The 15,534-nt window shown below is 35.3% G+C and overlaps 1 protein-coding gene across 1 annotated transcript; it reads left to right on the top strand.

Moving 5' to 3' along the window:
• On the top strand, positions 1–2,917 carry LOC133802390 (alcohol dehydrogenase-like). The gene is made up of 10 exons (XM_062240687.1): positions 1–238; positions 602–738; positions 864–910; positions 1,013–1,338; positions 1,433–1,515; positions 1,610–1,685; positions 1,853–1,914; positions 2,002–2,097; positions 2,185–2,346; positions 2,580–2,917. Exons 1-10 carry the CDS (start codon positions 172–174, stop codon positions 2,694–2,696), a joined length of 1,173 nt encoding a protein of 390 aa, XP_062096671.1. The 5' UTR covers positions 1–171; the 3' UTR covers positions 2,697–2,917.
• The last annotated feature ends 12,617 nt before the right edge of the window (positions 2,918–15,534 follow it).

Genomic DNA, 15,534 nt, shown 5'->3' on the forward strand with positions numbered 1-15,534 from the left:
GTTTTAAGACCAAAACCATCTGAATTTATTGGTTTTCCATTAAAATATAAATAAATAAAACCTCTTTGACATTTTCACTCACTCTTTTTTTCAAGTATAAATACCCACATAAACTTCAAAACCATATCATCATACAACAAACAGGTCAATATCTGAAGAGTTTAAAGCTAAATGGACAAAAAGAGTTTAACCAAAACTATGTCGTCGAGCACTGTTGGTGAAATCATACGTTGTAAAGGTATATACTCATATTACTTCTGATTTAGCCTTCCTCAATTATGTTTACTACCTAATTTTAAGATTTTTCAAGCTTTTAGAAGTTCACATGGCTATAAATCTTTAGCTACAATGTCATTTTAGTTTTTTCAAGAACAGAATTCATTTGGTTGCTTGAGAAGAAAAATAAGCAAAGAAATGGAGAATAAATCATATTAAAAGCTAAATTAAGAAGAATGTTTAATACAGCATATTCAATCTCTGATTATCTTTCATTTAAAAACATAGCTTCATTGCTTGTAGCTTAATCCTTAATAGTTTTCCAACTTGCTAACTCTGGTTCAAATTGAGAGTATGATTTCAACATAACAAACATGTGTTGCAGCTGCGGTGGCATGGGAAGCAGGAAAGCCACTGGTGATAGAAGAAGTGGAGGTAGCACCTCCTCAGGCAATGGAAGTTCGCCTTAAAATTTTATTCACTTCCCTTTGCCACACTGATGTTTATTTCTGGGAAGCCAAAGTAACTACTTTTAATTTATTTTTATTTTTTTATAGTTGCTGATATGATATTTGATAAAATGTTTCTTTCATACTTAAATGTTCCTCGCTTAAACGTTTAAACCATTTAAATTTGTCGATCTACAGGGACAAAAGCCATTGTTTCCTCGTATTTTTGGCCATGAAGCAGGCGGGTATGGACTCTTTATCAATTTCTGTTCTTTTGAGTCAGCTGAACCCTCCAGTTATTGCCTTCATTATTCGATATGTTCAATTCACTTTTCTGGGTGTTTTAGGATTGTGGAAAGCGTTGGTGAAGGTGTGACCGATCTCAGGCCGGGTGACCATGTGCTTCCGGTGTTCACTGGGGAGTGTAAGGAGTGCCGTCATTGCAAATCCGAGGAGAGTAACATGTGTGATCTCCTTAGGATCAACACTGACAGAGGTGTGATGCTCAATGATGGCAAGTCCAGATTTTCAATCAAGGGACAGCCCATTTACCATTTTGTTGGAACTTCAACCTTCAGTGAGTACACAGTTGTTCATGTTGGCTGCGTTGCTAAGATCAACCCTGCAGCTCCACTCGACAAAGTATGTGTCCTCAGCTGCGGAATTTCTACAGGTTTGAATAGAAGACTTTTCAGTAGAGCTCTTTGTTTTTTTCTGGCAAAAGATTCCTTTATACCAAATGACAATTTTTTATTTCTGCAATGAAGGTCTTGGTGCCACCTTGAATGTTGCTAAACCTACAAAAGGTTCAACTGTGGCTGTATTCGGACTGGGAGCTGTTGGCCTTGCAGTAAGTTTCTTATGCATCTCTAGTCAGAGAAGGTTCTTTTGCTATTTACTTGTGCACAAATGGCTAAATTTAATTCCTTTACTTGATTTAATAGGCTGCTGAAGGGGCAAGAATAGCTGGGGCTTCAAGGATCATTGGAGTTGATTTAAATTCTAACAGATTTCATGAAGGTTAGTAATCTGTAATAAATGGAAACATTATAGACATAACATTTTCATTCAAACAATTGAAGTGGCATCATAAGAATGATACAATTGACAAGTACAGTTATGATTATCTTAATTTCTATTAGTATTTTTCAATTGCGGGTTGCTCATTTCCTTGTTCCTCTTATCAGCTAAGAAATTTGGAGTTACCGAATTTGTGAACCCAAAAGATCATGACAAGCCTGTTCAAGAGGTATGCCATTTATTTCCCTCTCTTAACCGAACTCATGATTTTTGTCAATGAACTAGCTATATTAAAAGTTTTACCTATAATTTCCAGGTGCTTGCAAACATGACTGGCGGAGGAGTTGATCGGAGCATTGAGTGTACTGGAAACATCAATGCCATGATCTCTGCCTTTGAATGTGTCCATGATGTAATTTCTGTGATCTTTCTTACCAATTAATGGATTAAGTTTTCTTATTTAGCATATGTTGCTAACATTCATGTTACTTGTTTGCAGGGATGGGGTGTTGCTGTACTTGTTGGTGTTCCAAATAAAGATGATGCATTCAAAACTCATCCTGTGAATTTTCTTAATGAAAAGACACTGAAAGGTACCTTCTTCGGTAATTACAAACCACGCTCTGATCTTCCTTTGGTAGTGGAGAAGTACATGAACAAGGTAAAACATAATCTCCCATCAAAGATTTCAATCCCTTTTTCCATCTGGTCATGAATTCATTCTCAAGACTCGAGTCAAGAGTTGTGTTTTGTGGTCCATACAACAAGAAATAAATTCTTAGAAATTGTGTATGTCCAGAAACTATAACAAAACGTTCTCTATACAGACATGGTATTGTTTAAAGCTCGTGATTCTGAACAAAGTTACACATTTGATATTCATAATATGAACAGGAGCTTGAGCTGGAGAAATTCATCACTCATGAAGTCCCCTTTACAGAGATCAACAAGGCCTTTGAGCTGATGCTTACAGGAGAGAGCCTCAGGTGTATCATTCGCATGGATGCATAGGAGAAAATCACCTACTTTTCCAATCTGGGTTTGTGAATGAAAGCAATAACATTATGGTGAGCATGTTTGTCAAAACATGTCACACATTGTAGGAAGTACATTACATTTTCTCTGAACTTCGTGACAATTTTTCATTGTACATATGAAAATTACGCAGTTGATTTAAGATGGATTATGTATGTGTTTGATGTTGTAAATAGAACCAGTACTCTTTTTTTCTCTCTTCTTCTTCTGTTATAGATATAAATATGTATGTAAATTTGTGTTCTATTTGTTAGTTTGAAGGTTCTGGAATCTTGTCTGCATACTTTTTTTCTCTTCTTTTAATAAAATTTGCTCATTTCTCTGAGGTTCTTTACAAATAAATGGTAACAGTAATCATGTCAATCGATAATTTTGATATCCTATTCCTACAATGACAAAAGATTAAAAGAAATATACATAAATTGGAGGTCTAGGAATGTAAACAAGCCATTATCTATGTTTCAAGCTTGTATAATTTGAATTACAGTCACTACAAATTGCTTTGCATGAAGCAACTACTAAATTTGAGTTAATATGTGAAAACTAGCGCTGTCCAATATATCACTATTGGTCTTTTGGACCAATGACATATAGTTCATACACTATGTAACGTAGTATGGGTCTCATAAAATGTAACTTGAGCCACTACTACAAGAGAGGAGGCTTTTACGTGATTTAGAATAGAATCAATAGAATAGAAAGTTTATTACGTTGATTCTTATAGAAGCAATATTGGAGACAGTTAACGTACGTGAAAAAAAAAAGAGCAATATTAAACTAATGACAAAATATTTTTTTACCAACTAGGCACTAATTGAGCAATGTGTTTTTGTTTTTTGTTTATTTAGAATTTGAAACCACATTAGAAGGAAAAATTGGTTTTAGCTGAAGATAGTTGTGTCTTGTTCTTTGATTATGGGTTATAAGTTCTTGGAAAATTGAAAGATTTGTACAAGTTATGCATTTCGTCACAATTTTGTGGAAAATCATAATTAATTTCTTATACTTGATAAATCTCAATTACTTTTTGGGCTATCATGGGTGGCCACTATGCACTTGAAGATTGGTTTTTTGGTTTCAAGTTTGCACGGCAAGACCTTATGAGATCATGTGGAGTCTTCCTTGGAGGGGTTTGTGCCATTTTTAGCATATCCTGTACCTGTATATTCTTGTTTTTGTGCTTGTTTGTAGGCCTTTTGGTGCATGTTTGTAAGCTAGTTTGTGCTTGTTTGTAGGCCTGGCTTTGTGCACGTGGCGATCGTGCAACCCTTGTTGTTGATGACAGTAACTAATTGACATTTCAAAGAGAGGCAAATACTCTTTTAATCTATGTTTTTAACATCTAACTAAAGGACTTTCATTCGGCTAGAATAGTCACTAACCCCACAATATATATACATATTTATATAAAGTATATCATGGTAACTTATAAATTTTATTTTATTTTTAGGTTGAAATTTTGCTTTTTTGGGAGTTTCAGATTCGACTAAGTTTGCAGGCTTTAAAAGTTTTATTTTTTAATATTTTATTGTCTAATTTTTGGAGGCATCTTTGTATGCTCTTTGGCTGGACAATAAAGTTAAATTGTAATTTTATAATATTTTCCAATCTAAATAGTAATAAAGTCTATTTCCCACAAAACAAAATCATGCAGAATGGTGACATGGCATACTAGGTCATCTAATGACCTAGTAAGAAGGCAAGACTATAAAAGGTGGATAACTTCGGAAATATTCTATTTGTGCTAAAATCATAATTATAGTTCAATTTTTTAAAAAAATCAAAACAATAAAATAAATAGTTCCAAAATTATTTTTATCATCTATCACAAATAAAAAAATTTCAAATTAATATCTCGTCTTTTTTTTACCCAAATATATCTATTCTAATTACAAAATATATCTAAGATATTAAAAGAAATTAATAATTATAAATAATATTATTTAATTTAAAATCTAAAATTTTAAAAATTAATAATTTTTGTTTTTTTTTCCTCTTAAGCTTTTATTTAATTGAAATAGTAATTATGATATTTAAAATTTTCCAAACAAACTCGTTTCAATGTCCAATTATTATTATCTCAATTATAATCAAAACCTCTGAAGGAAAAGAAGAAAAGCAAAACTATCAAATGTTTTTACTCAAAAAAATATATATCAAATGTTTTAAAATTAAAAGTTTTTCACTAATTAAATTATTATCAAAATTTAATTTTATTTAATATATATTATATAATATGTAATTAAAATAAAGGTATTTTTTTAATATTCAAAAGAAATGTAATAAAAATTATTTATGTTCAATGTATGTTTTTATATTGATTTGTAGAGGGTAGTATTTTGGTTTTAAATATATTAAAAGGTGTAAGTGAATATTAAAGCAGACAAGTGGATACTAAAATGCTATAGTCCCTTGTTTTGATTATATTTTTTCTTCAGATTTTTATTTTTAAAATTGAACTTTAGAATGTTTTTTTGCACAAATAGGAATGGGAAATTTTAGGTTCTATGCATCATAACACCGGAAATTTTTTTAATATGACAATATAAACATTTATTTTATTAATGTGCACTCATGGTTAATTTTTGTGTTCTATATCAAAAATTTAAGTCTTTAAATATGCTAAACATTGTAGAATTAGAACAGGAGAGACGAAAAGCTGAAGAAAAGAGTTCTGAAGTAATGCAATGACTTGCTTACATTCAACAGAGACCCAACGTGTTTATATAGCTCATGAGTTTATTACAAGACAGAATATAATTCTGTTAGAACAGAGTTAGTTAGCAACAGAAAATTAACTAATCTATTTTTGTAACAAGCTATTGGTTATCATCCCCCCTCAAACGAAAAAGGGGTAGTAACCACTTTGAGTTTGTCCTTAAGATAGTGAAACCGATCAATAGGAAGAGACTCGGTGAAGATGTCTGCAACCTGATCAAACGTGGGAACATAACGCACTGCCAATTCATTGTTGAGGAGCTGATCACGGACAAAATGCTGGTCAATTTCAATGTGTTTGCAGCGAGCATGAAAAATAGGATTGGCTGCCAACGAGGCTGCACCTTGATTATCCACCCAAATGACAGGAACATCGGCTAAGGTGACTTTTAATTCAGTGAGAAGAGAGCGAAGCCACTTGATTTCAGCTGCTGTGTTGGCTAAGGCACGAAATTCAGATTTTGTTGAGGATCGTGCCACCACCTGCTGCTTCTTAGCAAACCAAGAGATGAGATTGGAGCCTAAGAAAACTGCATACCCTCCTGTGGATCTTCTGTCATCAATACAACTGGCCCAGTCGGCATCAGAGTATGCTGCCAAAGACATTCGAAGAACAGGGCGAATGAGAAGACCATCAGATATAGTGCCTTTCAAATATCTGAGTAGGTGTTTACAAGCCTCCCAATGAATATGTGTAGGAGCATGAATAAACTGAGAGAGTTTATTAATAATAAAGGCAACATCAGGTCTAGTTAGAGTTAGATACTGAAGAGCTCCTAATGTGCTTCTGTAAAGAGTTGTGTCTTCAAATGGAGAGCCTTCCGTGAGAGAAAGTTTGTGAGAACTTGAAGTAGGACTAGAACAACTCTTAGCTCCTTCTAAATGAACCTTAACCAAGAGATCTGTGATATATTTAGACTGAGACATGTAAAGACCTTCTGGGCTGCGGTGAATCTCAACGTCGAGGAAGTAGTGAACTTGTCCCAAATCTTTTAGAGAAAAGGCAGTGTTGAGATCAGTAACCAACTTCTGAATCAACTGAGTATTAGGTCCTGTGACAAGTATATCATCCACATATACTAAAAGAATGATCAAGTCAGGTCCAGTACCATAGATAAAGAGAGAAGTATCAGCCTTTGATGCAACAAACCACCAGTGAAAAAGAGTGGATTTGAGCTTGTCATTCCATGCCCGAGGAGCCTGCTTAAGGCCATATAATGCCTTATGTAATTTGCAAACATGAGTAGGTTTGCTAGGGTCTTCAAAACCGTGAGGTTGGCACATGTACACTGTCTCATTGAGAGTACCATTGAGAAAGGCATTTGCAACATCAAGCTGTCGAATTTCCCATTGAGATGAGACAGCTAGCGTTAAAACAAGCCTGACTGTGACTGGTTTGATAACTGGACTGAAAGTGTCTTCAAAGTCAATACCCGGTTTCTGAAGATAGCCTTTAGCAACTAATCTGGATTTTAGCCTGTCAAGAGTACCATCAGCATTTATTTTCACTCTATGCACCCACTTATTGCCAATGAGATGCATGTGAGGCTCATAAGGAACTAATGTTCAAGTGCCTGTGGAAAGAAGGGCAGTATACTCTTTCTGCATTGAAGCAAACCAGCCTGGATGTTGAAGAGCAGCTTTGAGTGATTTGGGTTCAGTCGAAAATAATGATTCTGGTAGAGGATGCTTAGTAGCCATATATGCTTTGGGTTTATAGATGCCTTTTTGAGACCTTGTAACCATAGAGTGAGTCCTTAAAGGAGCTGTTCTGACAGAAGTGGATGCAGGTGCACCATTCGAACAATCTGACTCAGCTGGGGCATGAGGTGAAGATGCAGTAGGAGAAGGAGAAATTGCAGGCACAGGGTATGGCAATGATGAACCGTCAGATGAAGAAGATGATGCAGGTAATGAAACTTCAGAGGCATCCACAGCAGCAGGAGGCATAACATGCTAAGAAGGAGAGTGCACAGGAACAGCCGGTGAGGTAGTCGATGCAACAGGAGAAAACATGGGATTAGGTGCTGAAGCTACATCACGTGTAGAAAACTGAGCAGTAGGGAAAGCAGAAGAGGAGTCAGATGGTACCTGAGATGAGGAAGTAGCCCGAAGTGCTAGATATACATACTCATTGAACTTCACATGTCGAGCTATGAACATTCTGCCAGCAGTATTTTCACAGAGGTAGCCCTTATGCTTGGGAGAATAACCAAGAAAAATGTACTCTTCAGATCTATACTCAAGCTTGTGATGGTTATATGGCCTGAGATAAGGAAAACAAGCACATCCAAAGGACTTCAAGATGCTGTAGTCAGGAGCCTGTTGAAAGATACATTCATACGGGCTGAGATGATGAAGAACAGGCGTAGGCATTCTATTGATAGAATAAGTTGCACACTGAAATGCATGCCACCAGTAAGACATGTCAAGACCAGATTGAGCAAGAAGAGTGAGGCCTGTTTCAGTAATGTGCCAATGCTTCCTTTCAACTCTCCCATTCTGTTCGTGAGTGTGAGGACACGAGTGTTGAAACTGTATGCCTTGATCTTTTAGAAACTTGTCAAAAACTCTGTATTCACCACCACCATCAGCTTGAACTCGCTTTATAGGCAAGTTAAATTGTTTCTCAACCAAGGCTTTGAATTGAATAAACAATTCAAAAGATTGTGACTTAACAGTCATAGGAAAAACCCAAGAAAACCTGCTGAAATCATCAATAAACACAATGTAGTATCTATAGTTATCTTTGGAAACAACATGTGACAGCCCCCATACATCAGTGTGAACAAGTTCTAAAGGTTGGTTAGCACGAACTTGAGACAATGAGAATGGTAATTTGTGACTTTTACCTCTTTGACATGCAGAAAAAAAGTGCAGATTTTTAAGGGAATGAGGAATATGAGCTTGAGTCAATATTTTGGTGAGAATGGCAGGTGCAGGATGACCAAGTTTACAATGCCATAGATTAATATCAGTAGATAGGACTGAGTTAAAAACAGTAGCAGAGGAACTTGCAAAATAGGGAGAAATCAAGTCTTTATTCATATTTGTTGAATTACATGAAAGTGGGGTACATGTGTGATTACAAGAATGAGCTGTACAATTATTTGAAACTAAAAAGGCAGTAGACTCGGCTAGATGACATTGAACTGAAGTGTTTGACAGACTCAAACCATCATCCCCAAGGAGGTAAAGGCCATCTTTAAGTTTCCCTTTTGCTTGTCCTTGACAAAACAGCAAGATTTATGAAATTCAAGAAAGACATCATTATCATTGGTAAGTTTAGAAACACTAACCAAATTTTTAGTGATAGATGGAACTTGCAAGACAGAATTTAAATGCAAGGGAGAAGAGGTTTTGGAAGGAATTAAAGCTTTACCAATATGAGAAATGACAAGCTTCTTACCATCACCAACCGCCACAGTTTCTTATCCACCATAAGGCACAACACTCTCAAGAGGGGCTTCATTATAGGCAATATGGTTTGTGGCACCAGTATCCACATACCAACCTTGATCATCAGCAAAATCAGGAACAGTTTGAGCTATGTAGGCAGTCGGGTCATAGTCAAGAAAGTGCTCAGTAAGATTGGCTTGAGGCTGAGATTGACCAGATACAGATTTAGGGGTGATCCAGTTCTTATCAAACCGATAATGACACACGGGAGCAGTGTGACCATATCGCAGACACACTTGACATAATGGTCGATTTGGATTGTACGAACGGTTATACTAAGAGTGTTGAGAAGTAGGAGGGCCACGGGAAAATGATCTTGAAGAAGAGTCATGTGTAGTGCCTCTGCCAACACTAGTGAACGATCGAAAACCACCATTTCTTGAGCCAAAAGTGAGATTAGCAGCCATCTTTGTGGAAAGATCCATCATAGTAGTATGTCGCTCAAGCCGAGTTTCATGAGACATGAGTAATGCTTGAACTTCCTCAAGAGAAAGATTGTCACTCCGAGACGTAATACCAGAGACAACGAGATCAAACTCGGATCTGAGACCATTCAAGAGATGGAGGATTAGATCAAAGTCAGAGATAGGATGTCCAGCTATGGCCAATGAATCACAGAGAGCTTTAAGTCTATCAACATAGTCAGATATGGACTGGTTACCTTTATGAACATTCGACAGCTGACTCTTGAGCTGTAGTAGTCGAGCCTTCGATTGACTGGAAATTTTCTGCTCCAAGGCTCTCCAGACCGAATTGGAGGTGGTGTAGCTGGCCACCGTGCCAAGAATACCCTTAGTCATAGAGGACCGAATCCAAGAAAGGAGAAGTTGATCTTTCTTGCGCCACTGAGAGAATGCAGGATTAGGATCACCATTGATGAGATACTGTGGTGGTGAAAGATCAGTAAGGAGAATTTCATCCAAATCATGGCCAATCACTGTTGGAAGAACTTGAGATTTCCATGCAAGAAAATTTGTGCGATCTAACTTGATAGTTAGAGAAGAAGTCAGTGAATGAGCAAAAGGATTCCAAGATGGAGTTGCAGAAACATGCGGAAGAACACCAGGGTCGGAGATGCCCGCCGGGGACGAGTGGTCACCAGAGGAAGCCATTGACATAGGTCAGGGGCTGTGATACCATGTAGAATTAGAACAGGAGAGACGAAAAGTTGAAGAAAAGAGTTCTGAAGTAATGCAATGACTTGCTTACATTCAACAGAGACCCAACGTGTTTATATAGCTCATGAGTTTATTACAAGACAGAATATAATTCTGTTAGAACAGAGTTAGTTAGCAACAGAAAATTAACTAATCTATTTTTGTAACAAGCTATTGGTTATCAAACATGTAGATCTCGAAAAAAAATACTAAGATTAAAAAAAAAAAAAAACTAAAACAGACATTTAAGCAAAAAGTTATGACTCACCAAAATTTTCATCAAATTTCAGTGTAGAGTATCGATATACATTAATTTTGCATCATTTTGGCCAAAAATCAAGTTTTCATAATTGCATCGTAATACCATCAAAACAACATCGATTTTGCATAAAAAAATGCATTGTTTTGGCAAAAAAAAACAAAATTTTCAAGATTGCATTGATTTTGAATCGAATTTGCATAGTTTTGGCCAAAAAATCAATTTTTGTGGATGCATCGCAATCGCATCAAAGAAGTATCGAAATAACATCGTTTTCATTATTTTTTTTTTACAAAAACGATGTTATTTCGATGCTTCTTCGATGCAATTGCGACGCATCCACAAATTTGATTTTTTTGCCAAAAACTATGCAAATTCGATGGAAAATCGATGCAATCTTGAAAACTTGGTTGTGTTTTTTTTTTTGTTGCCAAAACGATATTTTTTTGATACAATTATGAAAACTTGATTTTTTGCCAAAATGATGCAAAATCGATGGTACATCAATGCTATATCAATGTTCTGCGCTGAAATTTGACAAAAATTTTGGTGAGTCATAACTTTTTTCTTAAATGTTTATTTTAGTTGATTTTTTTTTTAATCTTAGTATTTTTTTCGAGATCTACACGTTTATCATATTTAAAAACTTAAATTTTTGATGTAGAACACAAAAATTAATCATTGGTGCACATTAATGTGAGAGAAAGAATAAGAAGTTTAATGAAAGGGGTATTATAGTCAAAATTATATAAAATGACATATATTTAGGATGTCTATTAAATTTCTCGTATAGATAACATAAAGTATATTATTAAGCATATAACATGAAATTTTCCATACGATACGAACCATGTATAGTCTTGCCCCCTTGACCAAGCATGCCACATCACAATCTTTTTTAATTTTTGGAAGGAAGCTAATAAGAGACTTGTTGTAAGTAGTCCCAATTATTTGGGGAGGATTTCTAACAAGCGAAAAGATTCAAGGGGTAAAATGTTGGGAAGAGTGGCGTTAAAGTATGTAATAAGTTCGTTATTTATTGGAATAAAAAAAATGGTTTTGTATACAATTAATTGTTATGTTAGAATATTTTATAAATATCAAAAAAATTCTAATTCATTTATGTAGCCATAATCTTGTATAAATACGTGATTATATGTATATAAAATAGTCTGCAATATATTACAGTTATGAAATTTTTAATTAATCACATGTAGTAACATCCTGGATAGTCAAGACCGTTACATTGTGTATTTAAAATAGTGCTTAACATGTTAAGCAACTCTTTGAACTTAAATGTGTAATTAAAAACTAAGTCAAGGTCAAGTAATAAAAGATTTGATCAACAAAATGTTTATTTTTCATTAAAATATTAAATTTTTACACGGGATCCTAAAATTAGTTTACAGCTCATAAAAGAAAAAGAAAATAAAATTTAGCAGTCATAAGCGACAAAATAGGGTTTAACCATAGTTCCTCCCAAGCTGTCCCCACCGTGGCAATCGAGCAAGCCGCATATGTACGCACCGCCCCCGAAGCTCTCTAACTCATGGCTGGTCCTGCTATTTCTTTCCTTACCTGCACCACGTAGCACCCATGAGTCAAAAATCAACAAGAAACTTAAAACGACACACACAAGTAAGCGATAGTATAAAAACAGTAAATATTAATCATCAAACTCAATTAACGATAGGATATAAATAACCAACCAGCAGTAATATTCAATTAAGTTAGGTATGTAAATCAAGCTCATCCGTCAACAAAAATCATTAAGTGTGAACCACACTTCTATTTATGGTATAATACCCAGGCCCGACGCCGCTAGGCCGAGTCCCCTGGTCTCTTAGCCGACCCCGTCACCCTTAGGCCGAGCTGCGTCTGCATGCTTGTGTTGGAAAAGCTTATACAGGATCTTTATTTATTTTCATGTATATCTAATATTAAAAAAATTAATACAAGATAGCCTAAAACATGTTTCTAAAATTAAATTTGAATAAAAACAAATAATATAATACTTACAGTATACGCAGCAGAATTAAGAGTCCTTCCTTCAGTTTCTCTAACTCTTGTATCCTCTCTGTCGCAGAGTATTATCAAGAAACTGAACCGATCTTCTATTTTCTTCACAATCTTCCAATGTATCCTTAGAACCACCTAGACTAGTGTGGGCAATTCTCAACAAATGGGATAGATATAGAGAGAAGAAGAGAAAATAACAAAGTGGCTTAGAAAAAGACTTGTGTTTAGAGAGAATCTAAAACTATCAGAAAATCTGACTTGTGCTTATCAAACTTATTAGAAATCTTATTTTTTGACTTATCTCTAAGCACTCCTTTTATAGACTCAATTAGGCCATTTAATTTAATTAAAAAAATCAATAAAATAACAGCCATTTTGAAGCCCTAGGTCGAAATTATCATGAGCTATAGGCCCGTGAAATTTCCCATTTGATTATAAACCCATTGGACTTAAAATCAAGGCCTGTATTATTTTCTATTGATTTAATTAATTAAATAATTATTTAAATCCTTTATCAAATTAATTATTTATAATTTTAACCTTGATTTAAATTTATTTATTAATTTAGATACCAATTTATCTTAATTAATAAATCTGCCATAATTTCTCTTTTCTTCTCAAAATTACACAACTCTGTGAAACTATCCAAAATTGACCTGGTCAACTTTGATAATTCTAATTGATAATTAAATCAATTAATTGAGACTATCTAGATGATTTTATCCAAGGTACAATGGGGACCATGGGCCTATGAAATCAAGCTCCAATAAGTTATCATAAATCTAACAAATAAATTTACTAACTTATTAATTCCTCGTGACTCCACTATAGACTTGGAATTGCACTCTTGAATTCATAGAACGCTCTATAACAAATATAGATACGCTATTAATTATCCATTGTTACAACCATAATTGTCACTCAATCCTCTATAGACGGTCTACAATGAGATAGGACTAAAATACTGTTTTACCCCTCATTGTATTTTATCCTTAAAACACTTAGTTCCTTGTAAATGATATTTCAGTAACCTAATTTAATTACTGAAATGAGATCTCTATCATTTATCACCTTGAACCAAACTAAAAGGAAACCATCGTTTCACTTCTTCATCAGAAGCTATAGATGTTCATATCTATGATTAACACTCCCACTCAATTATATTACCGAGTTCCCAAGATGTAAGTATGGGCTAGTCCGTAGGGTAAGCTGGTAACGAACATGTCAAAGAACTCAAATAATACAATCAGTTAGAATACTAACCACTCAGAATTGAGATTGAATTGACTTATGGTCAACTATATGATATGACTAGAATAGATAATAACGGTATGTTTACTTATCTTATCAACTGTCAATATCGGTCCTGTCCGATGTAACAAATACATCTGATCTTATCTACTTTGCTAATGTTCTGGAAAGAACATAACACTGTAATGTGTAAGTAGATCATATCGTAGATTGGCAAGTCAGTGTAAATCCGGTGCACTGACTTATCTTAGGACTAACTTATTTTGAACATATAATCATATTTATATTCCACTGTGATTACGTCACTATAAATAAGATTATCTATATGCTCGGGATTTAATAGAAGTTTATATTAAACAAATAATCATGAAAATAAAACATGTGAGCAAAGTGATTGACCAAGTCAAAAAATGATTTCTATTCTTTTATTGATAATAAAATGAGATTACAAAGAATTTGGGTTTTAATTAGGGCATAAAACCCCAACAGCTTGCTATCGGCCCTCGGCACCCTTAGGCTAGTCTGCAAACATATATATTCACAATACACAATGCATAGTACATAATCAATGGCAGCGTATACAAGAATGGCTATCCATATATTCCAGATATAGGTATATTCATATTCATAACATATTCATATGAGGGGGTTTAAGCCCCAATCATAACTCGGGTACAGTTTTCTTACCTCAGGTCCCGAGCAGCGAGCGTATGACAGTCCCGAGAACAATCCCTAATCCTGGGCCCTTGCAGTACAACCTAGTCACAATGTGATAGTGGATAACCAATAAGATCCTAAACCATTTAAAAACTTTGGAATCAAATAATAGTCTCCGGGACCTCGAATTATACTAAACTGGGTAGTAAAATCCTTCCCGAGCCTTAACATTTGAGTTCCCAAGCTAAAATCCTTAACCTTCCCTATTTTTCCATTTAGGGTCACAACATGCCCTTTAGGGCTGTGGTCCGCTACTTGGTCCAAGGGAAAGGCCCTCCCTGCTAGAGGACATGGGTCGTGGTATGATTCCCCATGCCGCGGTGCCTGGGCAAATGAAAGGCGTCTCCATCCTCTTCAACCAGATGGGTCGCAACACCTGAAGAACAGGGCCGCGGCTCAGGCCTCAGAACCCAGAAAACCGAGTATTTTCTACGTTTTTTCCCCAATCCAAAGCCACAAAATTCAACATAAACATGTTCTAAAATCATAATTGAGTCTAGAACTCTCACTAACACATCACAAACACATATGACCTATGATAATTGCTCCATCAACCCTAAATCCCAAAATTAGAAACTAACCCATCTGTAAGCATGACCAAAACTACATCATGAATTCAACAACATTTCAAGGTTTATAATCTTACCTCAACCATGAATCACGACCTTGAGTTGTTCCCTGCTCCAATCCCAGCTTAAATCCAAATTCCTAGCCTCAATTTCCTAAATTTTCTCTTCAAAATTCCCAAGTGCACCAAAGCCTTAGAGTGAGAGAGATATGGGCATGAGAGTGAAGGGACTGAGAGTTTTCTAGTTGTTTCTAGCTAACCCCTAAAGTTTTCTAAGTATATCTCATAATGTAAAGACCAAAATACCCCTTAAGCATTCTCTTAACCTTAAATGTCCCCAAGGGCAAACTCGAGTGGCCCTACAAATTCCCAATTAATCTCTTCGTGCCCAACTAACTACCAAATATTTACCCATCACTCGATAAATCCCAAATATACATTACACTTCCCAAAATACCCCTAAGCTCGCCCCTAACTGGGTATTGGACCTCGTTGTGACTATTTCACTAACCTGCTCACTAGGATTGTCTCGAGCCGTATACTGCAAATATGTCCACATAATAATGTGGTCTCAATTATTTACTCACATATAATAACATTTATGCCCGCAACGGGCCAATATTACAAATATGCTCAAACTATCAAGAAATGAGCCTACACGCATAT

The sequence above is a fragment of the Humulus lupulus genome, chromosome 1 (assembly GCF_963169125.1).
Source record: "Humulus lupulus chromosome 1, drHumLupu1.1, whole genome shotgun sequence".
Lineage (NCBI taxonomy): Eukaryota > Viridiplantae > Streptophyta > Magnoliopsida > Rosales > Cannabaceae > Humulus > Humulus lupulus.

Bases quoted from the DNA above. Each gene is read 5' to 3' on its own strand.
- LOC133802390 (XM_062240687.1), top strand. From the start codon at position 172: ATGGACAAAAAGAGTTTAACCAAAACTATGTCGTCGAGCACTGTTGGT. The intron at 239-601 runs GTATATACTCAT...CATGTGTTGCAG, and splicing joins TGAAATCATACGTTGTAAAG to CTGCGGTGGCATGGGAAGCA. The intron at 1,915-2,001 runs GTATGCCATTTA...TATAATTTCCAG, and splicing joins ATGACAAGCCTGTTCAAGAG to GTGCTTGCAAACATGACTGG.